This window comes from Natator depressus, chromosome 3, assembly GCF_965152275.1.
Source record: "Natator depressus isolate rNatDep1 chromosome 3, rNatDep2.hap1, whole genome shotgun sequence".
Classification (NCBI taxonomy): domain Eukaryota; kingdom Metazoa; phylum Chordata; order Testudines; family Cheloniidae; genus Natator; species Natator depressus.
Window position 1 is genome coordinate 69865339 of NC_134236.1, and position 21200 is coordinate 69886538.

General features: G+C 40.1%; 1 protein-coding gene across 1 annotated transcript in view; it reads right to left on the reverse strand.

Moving 5' to 3' along the window:
• The window catches only part of LOC141983901 (gamma-aminobutyric acid receptor subunit rho-2), a 59004-nt gene extending 46517 nt beyond the window's left edge, over positions 1-12487 (reverse strand). The window contains exon 1 of the mRNA XM_074946875.1: positions 12191-12487. Within this exon, the coding sequence (XP_074802976.1) occupies positions 12191-12378 (188 nt within the window). The 5' untranslated portion in view covers positions 12379-12487. The remainder of the gene's footprint in view (positions 1-12190) is intronic.
• Between the last annotated feature and the right edge of the window lie 8713 nt (positions 12488-21200).

Sequence of the window (21200 nt, forward strand, 5' to 3'; positions counted from 1 at the left end):
CATTGGGGGTATACTGGTTGAAATAATAATTATAAACAGAACTATTAAACAGTTAGATGAACATGATATGATAGAGCCAAACCAGCATGGCTTCTGTAAAAGAAAAGGGTGTCTCTCCAATATGTTAAAGTTCTTTAAGTGTGTCAACAAAATAGTGAATTAAAGAGAATAGCTAATAAAATTGATTTGGGTTTTCAAAAAGCCTTTGACAAAGTCTCTTACCAAGGGGGTGTAATAAGGAAATTAAGTAATCATGGGGTGAAGTGTAAAATGCCATTATGGATTGGAAACTAGCTGAGAGGCAGAAACAAAGCAGGAATAAATGGTGGATTTTTACCATGACGAAAGGCCAGCAATAGGGTGGCCCAAGATCTGTACCAGGACCAGTGTTATATAACACCTTTATTAATGACTTGGAGAAAAGGTGAACAGAGAGGTGGCAAAAGTTGTAGTTGACTTGAAATTATTAAATTACTCATGATTAAAGAATTTGGCCGTTTTTGGAGAATTGCCACACATCTAAAAGGAGCATAATATGAAAATATTAGGCCTGTATATAAATAAGTGGTACAGCCTCACTAGGGATATTGTGTTAATTGCTGATGACCCCATCTCAAAAAGGGGATAGCAAAATCAGAGATGGACAGCAAGAATGATTAAGGACATGAAAAACTCTCATATCAAGCAAGACTGTGAAAGGAGGTAGATAAGAGGATACATGATAAAAGTATACAAAAAATAAATGCTTTAGAGAAAGTAGATTGGGAACACTTAGCCTCATAACACAAGGACAAACTACCATTGAGGCTAAGAGCTTAGCAAGATTCAAAAAAGGATTTGACATTTATATGAACAAGAAGAATATCCAGAGTTCTAACAAACAGGAGTTTTGATAGGAATATAAAGCCAAACAGTAACTGTAGGGGTTAGGAGGAAACTTTCCCTGGAGGAACGTTACCTCATAACTGTCTGCTTTAGGGTTTATTGAACTTTCCTCTGTGTAAGCCACTGTTGGAGAAAAGATACTTGACTAGATGGACCACAGTTCTGATCCAGTAACGCAATTCCTGTAATCCTCAGGTACTGCACACTGGGAGGAAGAATCATAACAATTCATACACAGTACTAATTCTGATTAACTTTAACCGGTCAGGAGAAAGACCTGAGCGTCACTGTAGAACTGCTCAATGAAAACCTTCCGCTCAAAAGATACGAGTAATCGAAGTAGAATGTAATGGACAATACTGACGATATTATAATGCCACCATATAAATCAATGATACACCCTCATCTGGAATACTATATTTAATTCTGGACACTCCAGCTCACACAGACAAAGCAGAAATAGATGGGTCCAGATATACACAACCAAAATGATTAGAGGCATAGAAAGACTCCCAACATGAGGACAGATTGAAAAAACTGATACCATTTACTTTAGTGAGGAGATGAGAAAGAAGGGACATGGCAGAGTTATAGAAAACAAAGAATACTAGTGAGAAAATCAGCTGGGTGCTCTCTATTTACATTTCTCAAAATATTTAAAACAAGGGGGTACTGAATGATATTAAAAGACAACAAATTTAAAACTGACAAAAGGATTTTTAAAAAAACCCACAAACACAGCACCCATGGATCTCAGATGCAAGTATTTTAGGGCCAGAAGGGACTGTTGTGATTATATTGTCTGATTGCCTGCATTATGCAGACGATAGGATTTCACCAAGTGGTTCCTGCATCAAGCCCATAACTTCTGGTTGAGCTGAGGAATAAATTCAGTGTTTGCTCATAATTGTTCTTGGCTTCAGGAAGTGGCCCTTTTAAAGTGCCAATTTTATTTGTTTATTTTATATATAACTATAACTGGTCAGAATTATATCCTTATTAGCACAGGAAAGCACTGAGACCAAGAGCTTAGAGGGATTAAAAACAAAAAAACTAAAACAAGCAAAAATAAAAAAAGGGTTTACATTTATATGGATAATAAGAACTTTCAAGAGCTACATTGGATGAGATTTTAAAAAATTAGAAACATAAGCCCTCAAACTCCAAGGCATAAGCCAATCACTGATAGGGTAAAAAAAATTCTCTTTATAGGCAGTATAGTTCATAATTGTCTATTATTGGTTTTCTTGAACCTTCTTCTACAGCATCTCATGCTGATAACTGTCATGACAGGATATCGGTCTAAATGGACTACTAATCTGATGCAGTATGGCACTGCCTATTACCTATTTCTTAACATGATTCTGTTGAATATGATTTTAGTTTAATATGCTCAGTGAATACCTTCCTGGTCTCCAGTACAGTTTCTGAAAACCGCTAAATAAAGGCTCCATTATCTTTCCAGAGAAGGTAAAGAAAGCTGGAGAAGAGAATACACTTTGTAAATCCAATACAAAAGAAATACTAAGAGCTTGTCTTCACCACTGGAGTAAGTCGACCACAATTACGCTACTCCAGCTATGTGAATAACGTAGCTTAGGTCGACTTATCCCGGTGTCTTCACTGCACTGCATCAATGGGAGATGCTCTCCCATTGATTTACCTTAATCTTTTCGGGGAGCTGGAGCACAAGGGTCGACCAAAGAATGCTCTGCCATCGATTTAGCAGATCTTCACTAGACCCACTAAATCAACCCCTGCTGCATCGATTGCAGCAGCATCAATCTCCCAGTAATGCAGACCAGCAATCCTAAAACCAGTGCCTCCTATTTTTCTATATAACAAAGTGCACCACAGTTACAGATGTACAGCGGAAGCTAAATGCAAAATGGAGCAGAATGTACTAAAAAAAGTACATGGCTATCTGTCATAACTACGAACTATCTTGTATTGGCATTCAAAATTTAATATCTCCTTTACTATGTGTATATGTCTTTTGCAGTGCTGGGTCTATATACAGACGCATACATACCATGTGTGATTTTCTTTTTTATACACACACTACGGACACTCGATGAGATCCCTGGCCTTGTTATGTCACTTTTGTTCCCTTCTGGCAATGCCAAGTTAATTTAAACTTCCCTAAATATGGTCAGCTGAGCATTCCCTGTTAGGGGAATCTCTGGGCAGCTCTAATACACCCCTCAGAGCTTCCCAGTCTAGAGGACATGTTGGGGGTGTTGCTGAAGTGCCACTGAGGATTCTATAATTAATGTGAATGACCAATTCAATCCCCTGCTGCCTCTAGCATCCCAGAGAACAGCCAGACATCTTTGTCCCTACCTTCAAGTGTGATGAGTACTGCTGCAGCCCACCTGAGAATTCAGCCCCTTAAGTGATGGGAGCAATTTATTTTCAGAATATGTGGGAAACTGTATCAATTCCCTGGTAGCTGACAGAAACAAATCCAAAGGCAGTTCATGGGCATTGACGTTCACCAGTGTAAATAAAAGTGAATTTCACACTGCTCACTATCACATGTTCTACACCTGCTGTATCAGCTGGTGTCTGTGGCCCTTAGCTTTTTTTGAATCATGAATCTTCAGGTGGGAAGAGGATGTGGGCTAATATTTTGTTATCAGTGCTGTTGCTCAAGTTTTTAGTCTGCTTTGCAGATAAAGTAGAATATGGTTTGTTCCTGGTATTGTGTAATACCTGTTGTGATGTCTTGCTTAGGACACCCAGAACTGAGAGTCCCTGTGTTTCTGCTCTGCCTTAGCATGAGTGAACTTTTCTGCTGCTAAGCTGTGTGTCAGTTCAAATGTTGCCTTGAAGGTAACAATCAGTAAACTCCAATTCCCAAGTTCCCCAGGGACGTCTCCCTGCAGAGTCCAGTCCCTCTCACTGGGCACTCATGGAAGTTATTAAGTTAGCTGCCTCCAAAGAGGTGGCACACATCAGCCTGTTAGGTTAGCTGAAGACTCACACTCCACTTTAATTCACAGCACTGAGATGATTTTGTAATAAAACAAGAATAAGTTTATTAACAAAGAACAGAGATTTAAGATGTACACAGCAAGAGAAAGGAGAGTGGGATGGTTACAAACAAAACTTTCTTAGGACCAAACTTCATCTTAGCAAGTTACAATTTTTGCTTAAGCAGTTTTCTTACTTATATCAAGTTACCAGTATCCCTCACCCTGCAGGTGAGGGGATCCAGCTTTCACAGGCTCACAATTCTCTATGTCCCCTAAGTGATGGATGACAAAAAGGCTTCTGCTTATGTTTCCCAAAACTCATTGTTTTGTCCCCAGAGTCAGGATGGCCTCCTGCTGGTCTTCCCTTCCTGTTGACTTCCCGCCACCCGGCTGATCTGTATGTAAATGAGGCTTCTGTTGTTTTGATTCCAAAATGCACTGGAGACACTTAGATAGCTGCCTTCCCTTCTATCTGGGAGAAAACCTGTTTCCCCTTTAGTTTGGTCACAGACTTTAAAGCATAATCTTAGTTAGTATCCATAATTCTTCATATAGTGTTTATACGTACATTTCACAATGATATTAATCACCAGCTTTCATAAAAGACCTCACTCAATGCCGTTTTATAGTACAGTAATATTGTATACAATCAGTTGAATCAATTGCTTATTCTTTGGGGTTTACACCCCTTGTTCTCCCCCTGGGATGCCTGGTCCCTAATCGTCACACCAATCATGCAAACTACCAGTAAATCAAACCTCATTCACTATGGTCCTGACCCTGCATTCCTTATCCACCCAACACCCATCGGACCTTAAACCAATAGCAAAAACAATGACAATTATAGTGTTAAATAAAGTTCACACAAGGATGCTTTGTCTGCAGAGTGACTTTCTCTTGGTATGGGTGTTACACCAGGCAACGAAGTTCACATTTTATTTTCGTGCTTTACGAATGATTTTGCATATCCCACTCTTAGCTTCACTTCACTCTCTGCCACGTATGAGTTATGAGGTTATCTTTGGCTTGTAAGAGCAAAAAGTATATTGCACACTGTCCATCATTATGATGAAATCAATGGGAGCTGCATCTGTATAAGTGAGAGCAGACTTGGGCCAGTATGTTTGAGTGCAAGGATACAGCACAGTGGCTACACTCAGCCTTCAGCACTAGAAAAGCATTTTGGCCACTGATCACGGCAGAAAGCCATAGAACTAAACGTGTGCTTGGAGCTTTACAGGCTCTTCCGGAGGAAAGATCCCAGCCCTGGAAAACTTACAATCTATATAGACAATTATACAGAAAAAGGATGGTAGGAAGGAATAGGGCTTAGACATTACTGACTGCCACTGACTTGTGAGACCTTGGGCAAGTCATTTCACCTCCCAGTTTCCAATGATATGACCCAAATGGGGGAATAATGATATAAATATAATTCAGAACTTGGTTCCTTTGATGCCACAGCCATTCACCAGTATTAGTCTGTGCTCTCAACACATCCTGTGTAAAGTGCTGTGAGATCTAGGGATTCAAAGTTCTGTATAATGGTAAATTATACTATTATGGAAAATACAAGCATTTGTGCAAAAGAAATAGTCACTATGTTAATCACACCAGATAAATAAATGTTATGATCTAAACCGTACTTGGGTTCAAGGAGGAATCGACCATTCAAACTGTGGTTCTGTCCTACTACAGGACAGGCCCAGCAAAGAAAATAACAGAACGCCACTAGCCATCACCTTCAGCCCCCAACTAAAACCTCTCCAACGCATCATCAAGGATCTACAACCTATCCTGAAGGACGACCCATCACTCTCACAGATCTTGGGAGACAGGCCAGTCCTTGCTTACAGACAGCCCCCAACCTGAAGCAAATACAGCCCCCAACCTGAAGCAACAACCACACACCACACAACAGAACCACTAACCCAGGAACCTATCCTTGCAACAAAGCCCGTTGCCAACTGTGTCCATATATCTATTCAGGGGACACCATCATAGGGCCTAATCACATCAGCCACACTATCAGAGGCTCGTTCACCTGCACATATACCAGTGTGATATATGCCATCATGTGCCAGCAACGCCCCTCTGCCATGTACATTCGTCAAACTGGAGAGTCTCTAAGTAAAAGAATAAATGGACACAAATCAGACGTCAAGAATAATAACATTCAAAAACCGGTCGGAGAACACTTCTATCTCTTCGGTCACTTGATTACAGACCTAAAAGTGGCAAATCTTCAACAAAAAAACTTCAGAAACAGACTCCAACGAGAGACTGCTGAATTGGAATTAATTTGCAAACTGGATACAATTAACTTAGGCTTGAATAAAGACTGGGAGTGGATGGGTCATTACACAAAGTAAAACTATTTCCCCCCCCCGCCCCCACTGTTCCTCAGACGTTCTTGTCAACTGTTGGAAATGGCCCACCTTGATTATCACTACAAAAGGTTCCCCCCCCCCCCGCTCTCCTGCTGGTAATAGCTCACCTTAAGTGATCACTCTCGTTACAGTGTGTATGGTAACACCCATTGCTTCATGTTCTCTATGTATATAAATCTCCCCACTGTATTTTCCACTGAATGCATCCAGTGAAGTGAGCTGTAGCTCACGAAAGCTTATGCTCAAATAAATTGGTTGGTCTCTAAGGTGCCACAAGTACTCCTTTTCTTTCTGCGAATACAGACTAACACGGCTGCTACTCTGAAACCCATCTATATGACCTTGTTGAACCCAAAGGAGAGCCACATGAAAACAGAGTATGGCATGTGGAGGCTTGTGTTGCAGCATGCTGATGGTTTGTGGTTTATAGCCCTCCTATTTCCCTCAGTATCTACTGTACTATACTCATACCAAGCAGTAGTTAATACTTCAGTATCTAATGCACATTACTAATATTAGGTACTGTAACTAATTCATCATGGATATTACCATAGTAAAATGAAACTCCAGGTTGATTAACATAATTAGGGTGTACAATATTCACTATATTTTAACTTTTTAAATTAATCATTTCCTATAGTAATCTCCTTTCCCACACAATTTAACTTCATTAATCTTCTGAGCAATTTGCTTTAAATGAGAATTTGGAATGTAATTTACCCTAGAAAAATGTAACAACAATAATAATCTCATTTTCACTTGAAGCTGGCCAGGCATTTCAAGCTAAGAACATCAATTTAGAAAGCCTTCCCAGCAATGTAAACTAATAGGTAATGATATTCAAAACTCACTAGTGGTTTTATGCACCTCACTTTTTGGCACTTACTCGGGGCCTTCTGAAAATCAGGCCCCTTTTAGATGTTTCAAGTTGGGTACCCAAAATCCCTGGGCACTTCTGAAAATCTTGGCCAATTCTTTTCAACTAACAAAAGTTCAAATCAAACTCCATTTCCATAGTGCTTTGTTTAAATTAATATCATATTCAGCATTTGGAAAAAAAAAGAAGAGAGAATCCATCCTTTTCCAATTGTGGCTGTGGATGACTGTAATTGAGGGGTGAAAAGGAAAACACAGGTAGAGAGGTAGACGTACAGAATGTCACTGAATCACAGTATTCCAGATGCAGAAATAGACAGATAGGATTAAATTTCAGTGGACAATTATATTGATTGATAAATTGTTTATAAACAACGGCCCCTGCCCTATAATCACATATGCCTGTATTTTTACCCACCTATGTAGTCCCCTGGACCTCAAGGGCGCTACTTAATGTGTATAAAGTAGGGCTGTCAAGCAATTTAAAAAATTAATCGCAATTAATCGCGCAATTGAAAAAATTTATTGCTATTAATCGCATGATTAAAAAAATTAATCTTGATTAATTGCACTGTTAAACAGTAACAATACCATTTTAAAAATATTTTTGGATGTTTTCTACATTTTCAAACATATTGATTTCAATTACAACACAGAATACAAAGTGTACAGTGCTCCTTTTATAATTCATTTTTGATTACAACTATTTGCTCTGTAAAAAACAAAAGAAATAGTATTTTTCAATTCACCTAATACAAGTACTGTAGAGCAATCTCTTTATCATGAAAGTTGAACTTACAAATGTAGAATTATGTACAAAAAAATAACTGCATTCAAAAATAAAACGATGTGAAACTTTAGAACCTACAAGTTCACTTAGTCCTACTTCAGCCAATCGCTCAGACAAACAATTTTGGTTACAATTTGCAGGAGGTAATGCTGCCCGCTTCTTGTTTCCAAAGTCACCTGAAAGTGAGAACAGGCGTTCGCATGGCACTGTTGCAGCCAACGTCGCAAGATATTTACATGCCAGATGCGCTAAACATTCATGTGTCCCTTCATGCTTCAACCACCATTCCAGAGGATATGCATCCATGCTGATGGGTTCTGCTCAATAACGATCCAAAGCAGTGCGAACTGACGCATGTTCATTTTCATCATCTGAGTCAGCTGCCGCCAGCAGAAAATTGATTTTCTTTTTTGGTGGTTTGGGTTCTGTAGTTTCCGCATCGGAGTGTTGCTCTTTTAAGACTTCTGAAAGCATGCTCCACACCTCGTCCCTCTCAGATTTTGGAAGGCACTTCAGATTCTTAAACGTTGTGTCGAGTGCTGTAGCTATTTTTAGAAATCTCACATTGGTACCTTCTTTGTGTGTTGTCAAATCTGCTGTGAAAGTGTTCTTAAAATGAATATGTGCTGGGTCATCATCCAAGACTGCCATAACATGAAATATATGGCAGAATGCGGGTAAAACACAGAGCAGGAGACATGCAATTCTCCCCCAAGGAGTTCAGTCACAAATTTAATTAACGCATTTTTTTAACAAGCATCATCAGTATGGAAGTATATCCTCTGGAATGGTGGCCTAAGCATGAAGGGGCATAGAATGTTTAGCATATCTGGCGCATAAATACCTTGCAACACCGGCTACAAAAGTGCCATGCGAATGCTTGTTCTCACTTTTAGGTGACATTGTAAATAAGAAGCGGGTATTATCAATGGTAGCTGTGCTTTGAACAAATAAAGAGCTGTATAATGCTAAGTACTGTTAAAAATCAGGTCCTCAAATTGGGCACCTAAAATTAGTGGATACTTTTGATTTTACACTCCGTGCCTCAGTTTCCTATCTGTAAAATAGGGATAATATCACCCCCTCATCTCATTGGGATCTTGTGACGATAAATTCATTAATGTTTGTGAAACACTCAGATACTGAGCACCATATAAAACCCCATGAGGAAATTATTAGTTTTGTCTTCAGAGAAGGGTCTGAATAGTATGCAATAAATAAGGCCTAATGCCAGACGTTGAACAATGAGGAGGGAAAATATTGATCCCAGTCCATTCTGTGAACTGAATGAGGCAGAGGCCTTGTGAAAAAAAATTGCTTGTGATCATGTAGTTAAAGACTGTATAACAATGCATACTCACAAGGGAGCTGAATTGAAGTTGCCCAGGAAACCTTAATTCAGGAATTTCCCAGTTTTTGAGTGCTTGACTTTGCAGCTCTAATAATATTGGTTTAATATTCTTTTAAAATAGCTGTGGTTTGTGTTGTGTAATTAAAATGACAGAAGAAGATATGTGCATAGAACACAGACAAGGTGCCCAGCTTCTATTCTTGGCTTTGCCACTGCTTTGCTGTTTTGCTTTAGGCAAATCATTTAGTCTCTTTGTGTATCAGTTTACCCATCTTTAATATTCATTATTCTGGGAACTGAGGAGGTCATTTAATATTAAACAAAGCTCTTTGAGACCCTAGAATATAACGCTCTAAAAAGTGATCAAACAATGAATTATGGAGCAGAAAGATTTTTGGGTTAATAGAGCCCAAACCAAAGGTCTTTGAAGTCATGTAAAGACTCCCCTTAACGTACATAGCTTTTTATTGGGCACATATACTACACTCACTGGCACCTTATCTAAGATGGAAAATGGAAAACTTTTAAATATAGACTTCAATAGTTGAAAATATTTTTCTTGCCTTATATATTTATAGAAAAAGAAGCAAGAGAAATACAAAGCAGAATGCACGAGGCAGTTACAAAAATAAAAGATGCCATTTATTTTTGTGTTTCTCTATAAGGAATGGCAATCTGACATTGAAACTGGGTTTCATTTGACTGCAGGCAAAAAAGTCCAGCACCATGCAATTTTCAGCACAGGTTTGGTTTTAACACAAGACAACCAGAGTTTTGCAGTACAAAATAATCAGGAATGTTCAAGATACTGTTACTATTTAACTCTGTATAAAATGTTTTTAACAGTGAGCACTACAGAAATGTCTATAAATAAAAAGAAATGTGATTCTCATTTTCAGGTTTCTAAATAAACTGCATTTTACATACATTTAAATGAATGCATTAAGAAAGTTTATGTGGATAAATTACAAGGACATAGTGGTCTATGCTAAGTAGTTTATGAATATAGTTTTGGTGGTTATTTAACATCTGTGGAGAAAGACATAAAAACTGTTCCTTATACTTTTGAAATATAATGATTTATCCTTTCATTGGCTAACACATTGTTTGTTATACATCATTAATTCACATTAAACCGAGTAATATCTATTGTCCTCTACAATGCACAATCCATGTATTTAAGAAAAAAGTTGGACTAGTTCTTGAATTCTCTACTATTACAACTTTGCAAAAGTCAATGGGGTTGGTAATAGTTTATTTTAATAAATGTCAAGAATAATTTGCAAAGAGAGAAACCTTCCAAGAACAACTTATTAACCAAGAGAGTGGCAGTACTTCTGAAAAGAGAAATGTTCAGACTGCAAAAATGTGTATGAGCAGTTTATGCTGCTTTGTAACTTTTCAAGGTAGGAGAGTTCAACCATATATGAAAGAATCCCATGCAAGTACTAGTGGTGAATCATTAGATTTTGCAAACATAATATTCTGAAAAAAAGCCCAGCATGCTTCAGATTTACATTCAGTAAGAACCAGATTCTTTTGAAGTCAGTGGCAAAGCATCCCTTTTGGTGTAAATGGTTTAGCATCAGGCCCTAGATGTCTAAACTAGAGAATAAATTTTATGTCACCAAAAACATGTGCTTGCATATTCTGCATTAAATACCAATAGAAATATTAGCCAATACTAGCCTCTCTGCTTCTGCTTCTTTCATAATATATTTTCTGCAAAATGTTTACTGAATCTCAGCTAGGGTGACCAAACATCCTGATAAAATCGGGACTGTCCCGATTTTTGGTTCTTTGTCCTGCGTCCCGACTGATGCACGGTCGGCACGCCATTTGTCCCGATATTGCGGCTTTGGCCACTCCGGCCGTTTTTTTTTGCTTTTTTGTTTTTTGCTTCCCCCAGGGGTCCCAATATTTTGTCCGTTTCATCTGGTCACCCTAATCTCAGCACTTTCTGTAGATAAAAAGGTGTGTTCACAGTGCCATGCTAAACAATACAAAATGACTAAAAAGATGACTCTTTACAGTCAGAGTGATTCCATTTAATAAGATGGATTAACCCAACTTTATTTTCAAGCTCTTGGCCTAGCAAACAATCTTGTAAGATATGATTGTCACTGGATGACATAACTCTATACAAAAAAGGATAATATACTCTGGACTGCTTGGCAGGTTTGGAAGCTTATCTTTCCTAATGTAAACCTCTTCTCACCACCAGTCTCAGTAATATTAAATCTAACAGACTTCGCTAAGACCTTTATAACTCTTTGGTGCACACCTGCCTTATTAATACTATAAAAAGTTATATTAAAGTTCCCACATAATTTTCCAAAATGTATCTGCAGAATAACTTTACAAAGCCTATACAGTACATACTCCCGTGCAGTAAGGATACCATTCACACTAACTAAACCCCACAAATTGCCATGAGAAAATGAAATGTATTTTCAGGTGGATTTACATAATAGAGACGTTTAAATAAACAACCACAGGAAAAGAGAAGGCACTTTGAAAGATTCATTTAAAATAAAGCCTTTTGTTATTGCTGGGAGGATATTTAAAATTGAATTTGCTGAACGCTTGTTCTGCATCTACCTTCAGTTCTTACTGTATCTACAGTATTGTGTGTGCATGTCTGAGACTGTGTTCACTAAAATACAATCAATGGCCAGGTTACCAATGACAGCTGCTAGAAACATGACCAATTACAGTTAAATCTGAAGATAGCAGTAAAGATTGTATAAGGTTATTCAGAAGCCATAGAAGCTATTCACATATACAATTAAAATAGGCAAATTTTATGTATATGTCTAACTGAACTGACTGTATACATCTATCACTACATATACAGTATTAATTTCACTCATGTATATTTAGCGAGAGCAAGAGAGTTATATATTTTATGGTTCCTTACCTTGCCTTCTGCACCTCCAGCTGACCTGTCCACCTCTTCCTCCTGTGCTTTCTGCTCTCCACAAGAAGGGCAAAGCAAAAGAATAATAAAATGAGTTTTGCAAAATAAGGCATTTTGTGGGAAATTGTGATGAGACACTCTACACTCCAATAACCTCCTGCAGTAGAAATCCACCCTAGTTTAAACATTGAATCAGCTATAATTCCAGGGTCCTGTGTTTCTAAGAGTGATCATGGTTAAAAATACTGCTTTTCTGATTTAATAATTTAAACTGGCTTTTGAGGGCTTCTCACTCGAAGCTCATCCTTCATCACTGCTTAGTGATTGGCCATTACTCAAGAAGAAGTTTCTCCTGGCAAACAACATTTCCACTCGGTCCTAAAGGAGATATTTGCCAAAATTCATTATATAAAAAGACTGCAATTCCACGCCAGCTTTTTGTTCAAGCCGCTAATCTCAGAACTGTACTATCCTTCTGTCAGACTGTATAAAACCATGCTGTCTCTTTTCATTAGGGATCCCAGATTTTTTATCACTATAATATGCATTTTTAACAAGGCGGTGCCAGTTTGCTTTGTGTTTAAGATCAGTACTCTTTGCATTGATGTACATATTTTAGTATAGTTTTAGGAAATTTGATTTTTTTTCTAGATCAGTTAGCAGTTAGTCAGCTGTGTAGTATAACTTGTACCAGCATACTGGTTTTGTGATATCAATTTTTTGTTAAAAGCCTATAATTCTTCCAAAAAAATTTGTTTCCCCCAGAGGTTAACAGCATTAAAGTGGTTATTTGTTTTGAATATTAGGATTTCTCTAATAATGAAATTTTTAAAAATTAAAATTAAATAAAATATGGTTTGATTTTAGGACACTCAGTAACTAAATCTTCTATGGTTCCAATCCTTCAAATATGAAAGTATGCAAGAAACTCATGTGAGTAGTGGGTTGCAGGACTGAGACCTTAATCTGTTAAAGCCATTTGAGATTAGCATGAAAAGACATTACAGCAGCTGCTTTTTAATCACAAGGAAGAGGATGTTTTCAGGTGTCATTCTGAAGTTTGTTTATTTACTAAACAGTAAAGACTGGGGAATTGTCTTGACAGATGAAGAGGAAAGGATCACAGAACTAAAATTTAATGGTAATTTAGGTAAAAGTGATCATGACTTGATAACATTTATAATGTACCAAGAGAATAAAACCCAGACCAGCGTGGGTGGGCGGCCAAGTGTGGGTTTGTGTGTGTTGTATTATGGCCCTGTGGATTAAAAAAAATCAACCTGGTTTAGTGGGGAAATGAAGGCAACCATAAACAATAATATGTATATAACAAATGGAAGAAATGAAAAGTTGACAGTAATAAATATAAATCAGAAACTAGGAATTATAGAAAATTGATAAGGGAAGCAAAGGGACAAGGAAAAATGTATGGCTAGCAGAGTTAAAAATAATAAGGATTTGTTTTGTTTTTTCTTTTGTTTTAAGTATATTAGGAACAAAAAAAAACCCTAACAATTATATTGGACCATTACTAGATGGAAATGACAGAATTGTCAATAATAATGCAGAAATCAATATTTCTGTCCTCTATTTGGGGAAAAACAGATGATGTAGTCATATTTTATGATAACACTCTTTCCATTCCACTAGTGTCATGGGAAGATGTTAAACAGTAGCTATTAATGTTAAATATTTTTAAATCAGGAATTCCAGATAACTTGCAACCGCATTTTTTAAAAGAGCTGGCTAAGGAGCAAGATAATCCTGGGAAAAATAATGGAATGGCTGATTCAGGACTCAATTAATAAAGGAGGGTAATATAATTAATGCCAATAAATATGGATTTATGGAAAGTAAATTCTGTCAAACTAACAGTAACTTTCTTGATGAGATTACAAATCTGATTGATAAAGGCAATAGTGTTGATGTAATATATCTACACTTCTGCAAGGTATTTGACTTGGTACCACATGACATTTTGATTAAAAAACTAGAATGATATAAAATTAGCACGGCACACATTAAATAGATTAAAAGCTGGCTAACTGACAGGTCTCAAAAAAAAGTAAACAGGGAATTATCTTTGAACAGATGTGTTTCTAGTGAGTTTCCGCAGAGACTGGAGTTTTTCATACACTACTGAAAATTTTTATTAATGACCTCAAAGAAAACAAAATTATCACTAATACAGTTTGCCGTTGTCACTGATACAGAGTGATCTGGATCGCTTGGTAAACTGGGCGCAAGCAAACAATGTGTGTTTTAATGCGGCTAAATGTAAATACATACATCTAGGAACAAAGAATGTAGGCTATACTTACACAATGTGGGACTCTGTCTTGAGAAGCAGTGACTCTGAAAAAGATTTGAGGGTTCTGGGGGATAGTCAGCCGAACATGAGCTCCCAGTGTGATGCTGTGGACAAAAGGGCTAATGCAATCTTTGGATGCATAAACAAGGGAATCTCGAGGAGCAGAGAGGTTGTTTTACCCGTATTTGGCACTGATGCAACTGCTGATGGAATACGGTGTTCAGTTCTGGTGTCCACAATTTAAAAAGGATGTTGATCAACTGGAGAGGGTACAGAAAAGAGCCACAAGAATGATTAAAGGATTAGAAAACATGTCTTACGGTGATGTAAGCAGTGTCAGGATGAGCTCCACCCTGACATCTGGTGGTGAGGTGTGGCAAGTTGTGGAAAAGAACTTCAGGGGCCGATCTCATTTGCATAGGCACACCCACCCCGCCTAGAATGAGGCCATAGCTGCCCAAATGGTCACTTTGGCTGCTGTGGGATCCCCAGTGTCTCTGTTATTGGGGCAGGAAGAATAAATTGTTATTACCCTGATTATGGGAACTGTGCTTGGAACTGTACTTGGCCTTTTGTTATGATGGAGGGACTCACCATCAACTAAGTGGCACTCGCTAGGCAAGGGTCATGGGTTCCAAAACTCTGTGAATAGAGAGAGGCTGGGGATAAATATTAATACTTGGTGGCATGGGCCCCTTGGTGAGGGCCTTACATGCTAATTGCACTTCCTCCTCTCTCCACTGTGGAATATCAGAGCTAATTTTGATTCTATTAGGAGTCTAGTTACAGGCTGCTGAGCTCACTTTAGGCTAACAGTGCAGCAGCACTGAGGCTCCCCTACTACAAGCTGAATTCACCTAAGAGCTGAAATCACTGAGTGTTGTGTTAAGTAGTGGGGGAGCCTGAAGATATATTGTGGAGCAGTTTGCGGGACGGCTGGAGTGCCTTGCGGACAGGCTGGTGGAGCAGTTCGTGGGACGGCGGGAGCTGCTGGTGGGCCGCGGAGTGGAGAGAAGGAGTTCGTGGGGCAGCTGGCAGAGCGGAGCGAAGGCCTATGGAGCTGTGGGGCGGTCAGCTTCAGATCATGTAAGGTGCCTTTTACCCCCGTCCCATCTCCACCCAGGTTGGGAGGTAAAGCTCCGCAGATAAACTTTCAAACTCTGGGGCTGCCCTGACCAGGCACAGAGACTTTTGGGTCGTTGGACTTTTGGGACTTTGGGTGATTTGGGGTTGCTGGACTCAAGAACCAAAGGGAAAGGGGCATGCCCCAATTTGCTTGGGGTGGGGTTTTTTTGCTCATGGGTTGTGTTATGAATCCTGTTGGTGGTGTTTCCCCAACATAATGCCACATTGTTTCTCTCTGTTATTAAAAGGCTTTTTGCTACACTCAGACTATGTGCTTGCGAGAGGGGAAGTATTGCCTCTTGGAGGTGCCCCGCGGGGGTGGTATATATTTGTCCCAGGTCACTGGGTGGGGGCTCGAGCCGGTTTGCATTGTGTTATTGGAATGGATCCCCTAGATATTGAACCTGGCCCTTGTTGCCGCCAACTCTGACGGGCAGAAGGGTTACAGTGATAGACTCAAAGAGCTCTATTTATTTAGCTTAAGAAAGAGAAGGTTAAGGGGTGCCTTGATTACAGTTTATAAGTATCTATCTGGGGAACAAATATTTATTAATGGTTGTCACACTGCCTGGTATAGGTCACAGCTGAGAATGCCAAATTCAGGACAGACTGTAAGAAACAGGGCAGAAACACCCCAAAACTGGTGGTTTAGTCTATCATAATATTTCACCAAGCCAGTAACAAAGTGAGCTCTTGTATCACTGCACTAGTTCACAGAGAGCCAAATAACAGTCCCCTAGGCACTCCAGCCCCTGGTTACCATCCAGACAACTGGACTTAGCAAAGAAAGGTTCTTAAAACCAAAATTCACCGTGTTAGGTTCTTCCAATCCCAAAGGTTCAAACATTCACCTCCAGGTCAACATGTACTTTCAGGATCTCACCAAATACCACGTTGCAGCCAATCTTTAGTAAACTAACTAAAGATTTATTTTAAAAAAAGAAAAGAAAAGAAGGCAGTTATTAAATGGTTTAAGGAATCATATGCATTACAATTGATTTCGGAGTCTGTAGGTCAGTAAAATAGAGTGATGGTAATTCAGCTGCCTTGCAATATGTCTCTCTGAATCACCCAAAAAGATCTGGGGTCATCAGTCCTTCGTTCAAAGCTTCCTTCTTGTTAGAAAATCACAGTCCAGTGAAATGGTGCAGGATTGAAGACAAAGAGCATTGTCCCAGTCTGCAATTTATACCCACAGCACATGTGCATGGAAAGTTACTGGCACAAACATGGAGTCTTGGGTCACATGTGTCTTGCTGAGTCAGGAGGCATTCACTGCCTATATACTGCCTGAAGAGACCTCGGGAGGGGTCCCTGGAAGAGCGGATTATTCTTAATGGGCCATCAAGCAGGCTGGCTAGCCTTGATGTAAATCTGCCTTGGAGGTGTTACCCAGAAACACAACAGGTTTGAGATACAAACCTAGAGCAAAGTTTCATAACTTCATATATAATGATGACACATGCATGTAAACAGGATAATCATACATAGCAGACTACAACTTTTCCAATGATACATTACACAACATACTTTGTATAAGATTTATCACAATTGTGCAACAGTGGTTTAGTGTAAACATGGTCACCTTCCTTTAATCAGTGTCATACCCCCAATGCAAAATTGATGTAGAAAAGGGTGTCCCAGACACTGCTGGATGCATCTTAGGAGTTCTCCATTCTCAACAGTGCATCTGCCACTACATTTCCTTTGCCTTTAATATAAATCATGTTAATTTCATATTCCTGTAAGGCTGTACTCCAACAATGCAACCTGGAATTGGTTCCCTGAGCTCTATTCAGCCATATGTGAGGTGCATGGTTGCTTAATACGGTGAACCTTCTGTTGTACAAATAGGGTTTAAATTGCTTAACAGGCCACACAATTGCATAACATTCCTTTTCAATAGTTGCATAATTTTGTTCACTGGTGTGAGTTTCTTGCTTACACATTCATTGGGGTGTCTCCTACCGCCTTCCCCTTCGTGCATTAGCACTGCCCCAAATCCAATATTGGAAGCATTAGTGCATAGCAGAAATGGTTTCTCAAAATCAGGGCTGGCTAAGACAGGTTCTTTAAATAAGGCTTCTTGTATGCTCTCGAAGTCCTTTTCACAGGCCTCCGTCCACACCACCTTATCAGGCTTCCCTTTCTTTATAAGGCCGATTATGGGAGCAACAATATCACTGAACCCCTTTAAAAATAAAGGATCGGACCTGCTTCTTTGTTGTAGGGGAAGGCCAGCTTTTAATAGGTTCAGGGCGAACCAGCGCACTGTGCACCGTGTCCCAGGTATGATACCTTTGAGGCTTGCATTTAGAAACTTTGTCAGGTTAGCCTCTCTAAGCCTATGTAACACAATTCCCACGTGGTTTATGTGATCTTGCCAAGAGCTGCTGAAAATGGCTAGCTAGATCATCTACATAAGCCCTTGCAAAAGTTTCCAATCCCTGTAGGACTTCATTTATAAACCTCATGAATATGGCTCCTGAATCCTGCAATCCAAATAGTGAGACCTTGAACTCAGATAGACCAGATTCCACTCTGAAAGCAGATTTTTCTTGGGCATCAGCGTCTAAAGGAATTTGCCAGTATCCTTGAGTTAAATTCAGTGTGTTCATGAATTTCGCTCCCCCCAGTATATCTAGCAGATCCTCTATTCTGGGTGTGGGGGTAAGGGTCAGGTTGAGTGATAGCATTCAGTTTCCTGTAATCCACACAAAACCTCGTGGGTTTGTCCTTCTGGGACACCATCACAATAAGGGAGGCCTAGGGGCTTTTGGACCTAGTAACTACTCCCATTGCTAACATGCTTTCCGCTTCTTCCTGAATCTGTTTTTCCATGTCTCCCTTGGCCCAATGGGCCCTACTAGGAGCTGGGAAGAGATCTGTAGTTTGAACAGAGTGCATTATCTTGTTAGTTAACCCTGGCCAATTTGAGAATGTCTGCCTGTGATGCTTTGACAGAGCTAACATACCCTTCTTTTGAGCTGTAGCTAAACCCTCCCCCAACTCAGTGTTTTCAAGCTGTCTCCTCTTTGCTTTCTGTAACCATATCAGTTAAAGGGACAGACAAAGTTTCTTCATCAGCACAGCAAATCAAATTCACAACTATTTCCCTTTCAGAGTAAGCCTTCAATCTATTGACATGCGCTGTTTACACAACTCCTCTGCAGTGGGGCTTCCTCACATTATAGGTAACTTCACTAACTCTTTCCACTACCTCATACGGTCCATTCCAAATATCTTGCATTTTATTTTCTCTCACAGGATCTGGCATAAGCACCATATCTCCAACTTCCAATCCCCTCTCCTCAGTATGCCTATCATACCAAACCTTCTGAGCTTTCTGGCTTTTCTTAAGATTCTGCTGAACCAACTCCATCAAGCCTTGCAAACTCTCTTTAAATTGAGACACATACTCCACCACTAGCTGCTCTGTCTCCTCAGTACTGCCTTCCTAAGAAACACGAATGAGATCTAGGGATTCAACCCTCCCACTTCCCTGGTTCTTGTCACGCAGACAGCAAGCAGCAAAAGACCAGAAGTCTGAAGTGTAGACAATGTGATGTTTATTGGGGTTAGTTTCCAAGCAAACATATTCCGAAGCCCTTCACACCCGTCGGACTTATCTCTATACACCAATAGAGTCTGTTCCCCACTGTTCCGTTCCCAGCTCTGACGCCGCAGAGCGTTTACCCCGTGTCCCCCTTTCCAGCTCTGACGCCGCAGAGCGTTTACCCTGTGTCCCCCTTCCCAGCTTTGAGGCTGCAGAGCCTTGCCTGTGTCCCTGTTCCCCGTTCCCTATTCCTGTTCTCCCCCCTTAGCAAACATGATTCCAATTTCCCTTCCCCCCACTTCCTGTTTGACCCGTTTATATAGTAATATTCTCAGCTATACCTTAACCAATCCTAACATATTGTAACATAATTCTCTAACCAATTATAGCCCACTACCCTAATTAATTGTTTGTCTGCTGTATAATTAATTTTGCTAGGTGTAAATTAGAGAACCAGCAGATTAACAACAGAAAAGTGGGGGCCATAAAGATAAAACAATACAGAAATGAGGGTTTCACAACCACAACCATTGATTAGCGATTTCTTGCCAGACAGGATGCCGTCACTTAAGATCTGTTTCTTTATCTGGTCGTGATGGGCATTATCAGGACAGGATCCTCTTTCTAACAGCCCAGTGCCACCTTATTTCCATATGACTGGTTTGGAATCTGATTATGTGACCTTACTCTTCCCAGCTTATGGCTGCCCCTGCTGCTTAGCCAAAGGTCTTAGCCTAAGAACAAGGCCTCAGACTATCCTAGTGAGAGAAGTCCCATACACAGGTAGACCGTGATTTTGATTCTTTGTTTTATACCTCTATAACTAGCTAGGTGATAGAAATACACCTAAGTTCTTAAAGTATAGGCCTTTACATCTATATTCTAACAGTTCCATTGAGACGTTCTACCAGACCATTGGTCTCTGGGTGATAAGGAGCAACTTTTAGATGCTTTACTCCACACATCTCCCATAACTGCTTAAAAATAACAGACATAAAATTAGCACCATGGTCTGACAAAATTTCTCTGGGGAAACCCACTCTAATAAAAGTAGTAAGCAATGCTGAGGCCACTGTCTCTGCCTCAATATTAGATGCCTCAGGGTATCTGGTAGCAAAACCTACCAAGACAAGAATCTCTCTCTTTCCATTCCTGGAAGGTTCAGGGAGTGGTCCCACAATATCCTCAGACACTTTGGCAAATGCCTCCCTGATAATTGGTAATGGGCTGCAGGGGCACCTTACTAAGTCCCTTTAACCCTTTACACTTCTGACACAAATCAAAGCTTCTGCAATAATCCCTCACTATTTCACAAAGGTGATTCCAGTAGAAATTTTGCTTTAATCTGTCCATGTTCTTTCCATGCCCAGGTGCCCTGCAAATGGACCATCATGAGCTAACTTTAGCAAGTCACCTCTATATCCCTCAGGTACCACAAACTGTTTGCAAATGGTACGATGAGGATCTTTTTTCCCTGTAGGCGATTCTTTATACAACAAACCAAATTGCATGAAAAATCTGCTTCTCCCTACCCCAGCTGGGGCTTGATTCTGAGCATCAACTCTGGCCCCCTCTCACAAAACATCATTTTGCTGAGCCATAATAAACTCCTTCTGTGTTTCCTTCAAGTTTAGAGCCACCTCTGACACATCAGACAAATTCTCAGCTGGCATAAGCAGACACATTCTCTAGCCCAGTGGTCACCAACCGGTGGGTCCTAGAGGATCTCCCAGTCGATCGCGATCTCCGGTGGTCCAGCGTGGCTGCTACTAAGGCAGACTCCCTACCCCAGCCCCACGCCACTCCTGGAAGCAGCCATTGCGGCCCCGCAGGCGGTCAGGGGTCTCCCCTCTGCTCCGGCCTGCAAGCACTACCCCCAAAGCTCCCATTGGCCAGGAAAGCTGCGGGGCGATGCTTGCCGAGAGGGACAGCATGTGGAGCCACGTGCCCCCTGCGTCCCCTCCCCCAGGGGCCGCAGGGGCGCATTGGCCCCTTCCGGGAGCAGTGTGGGGCCGGGG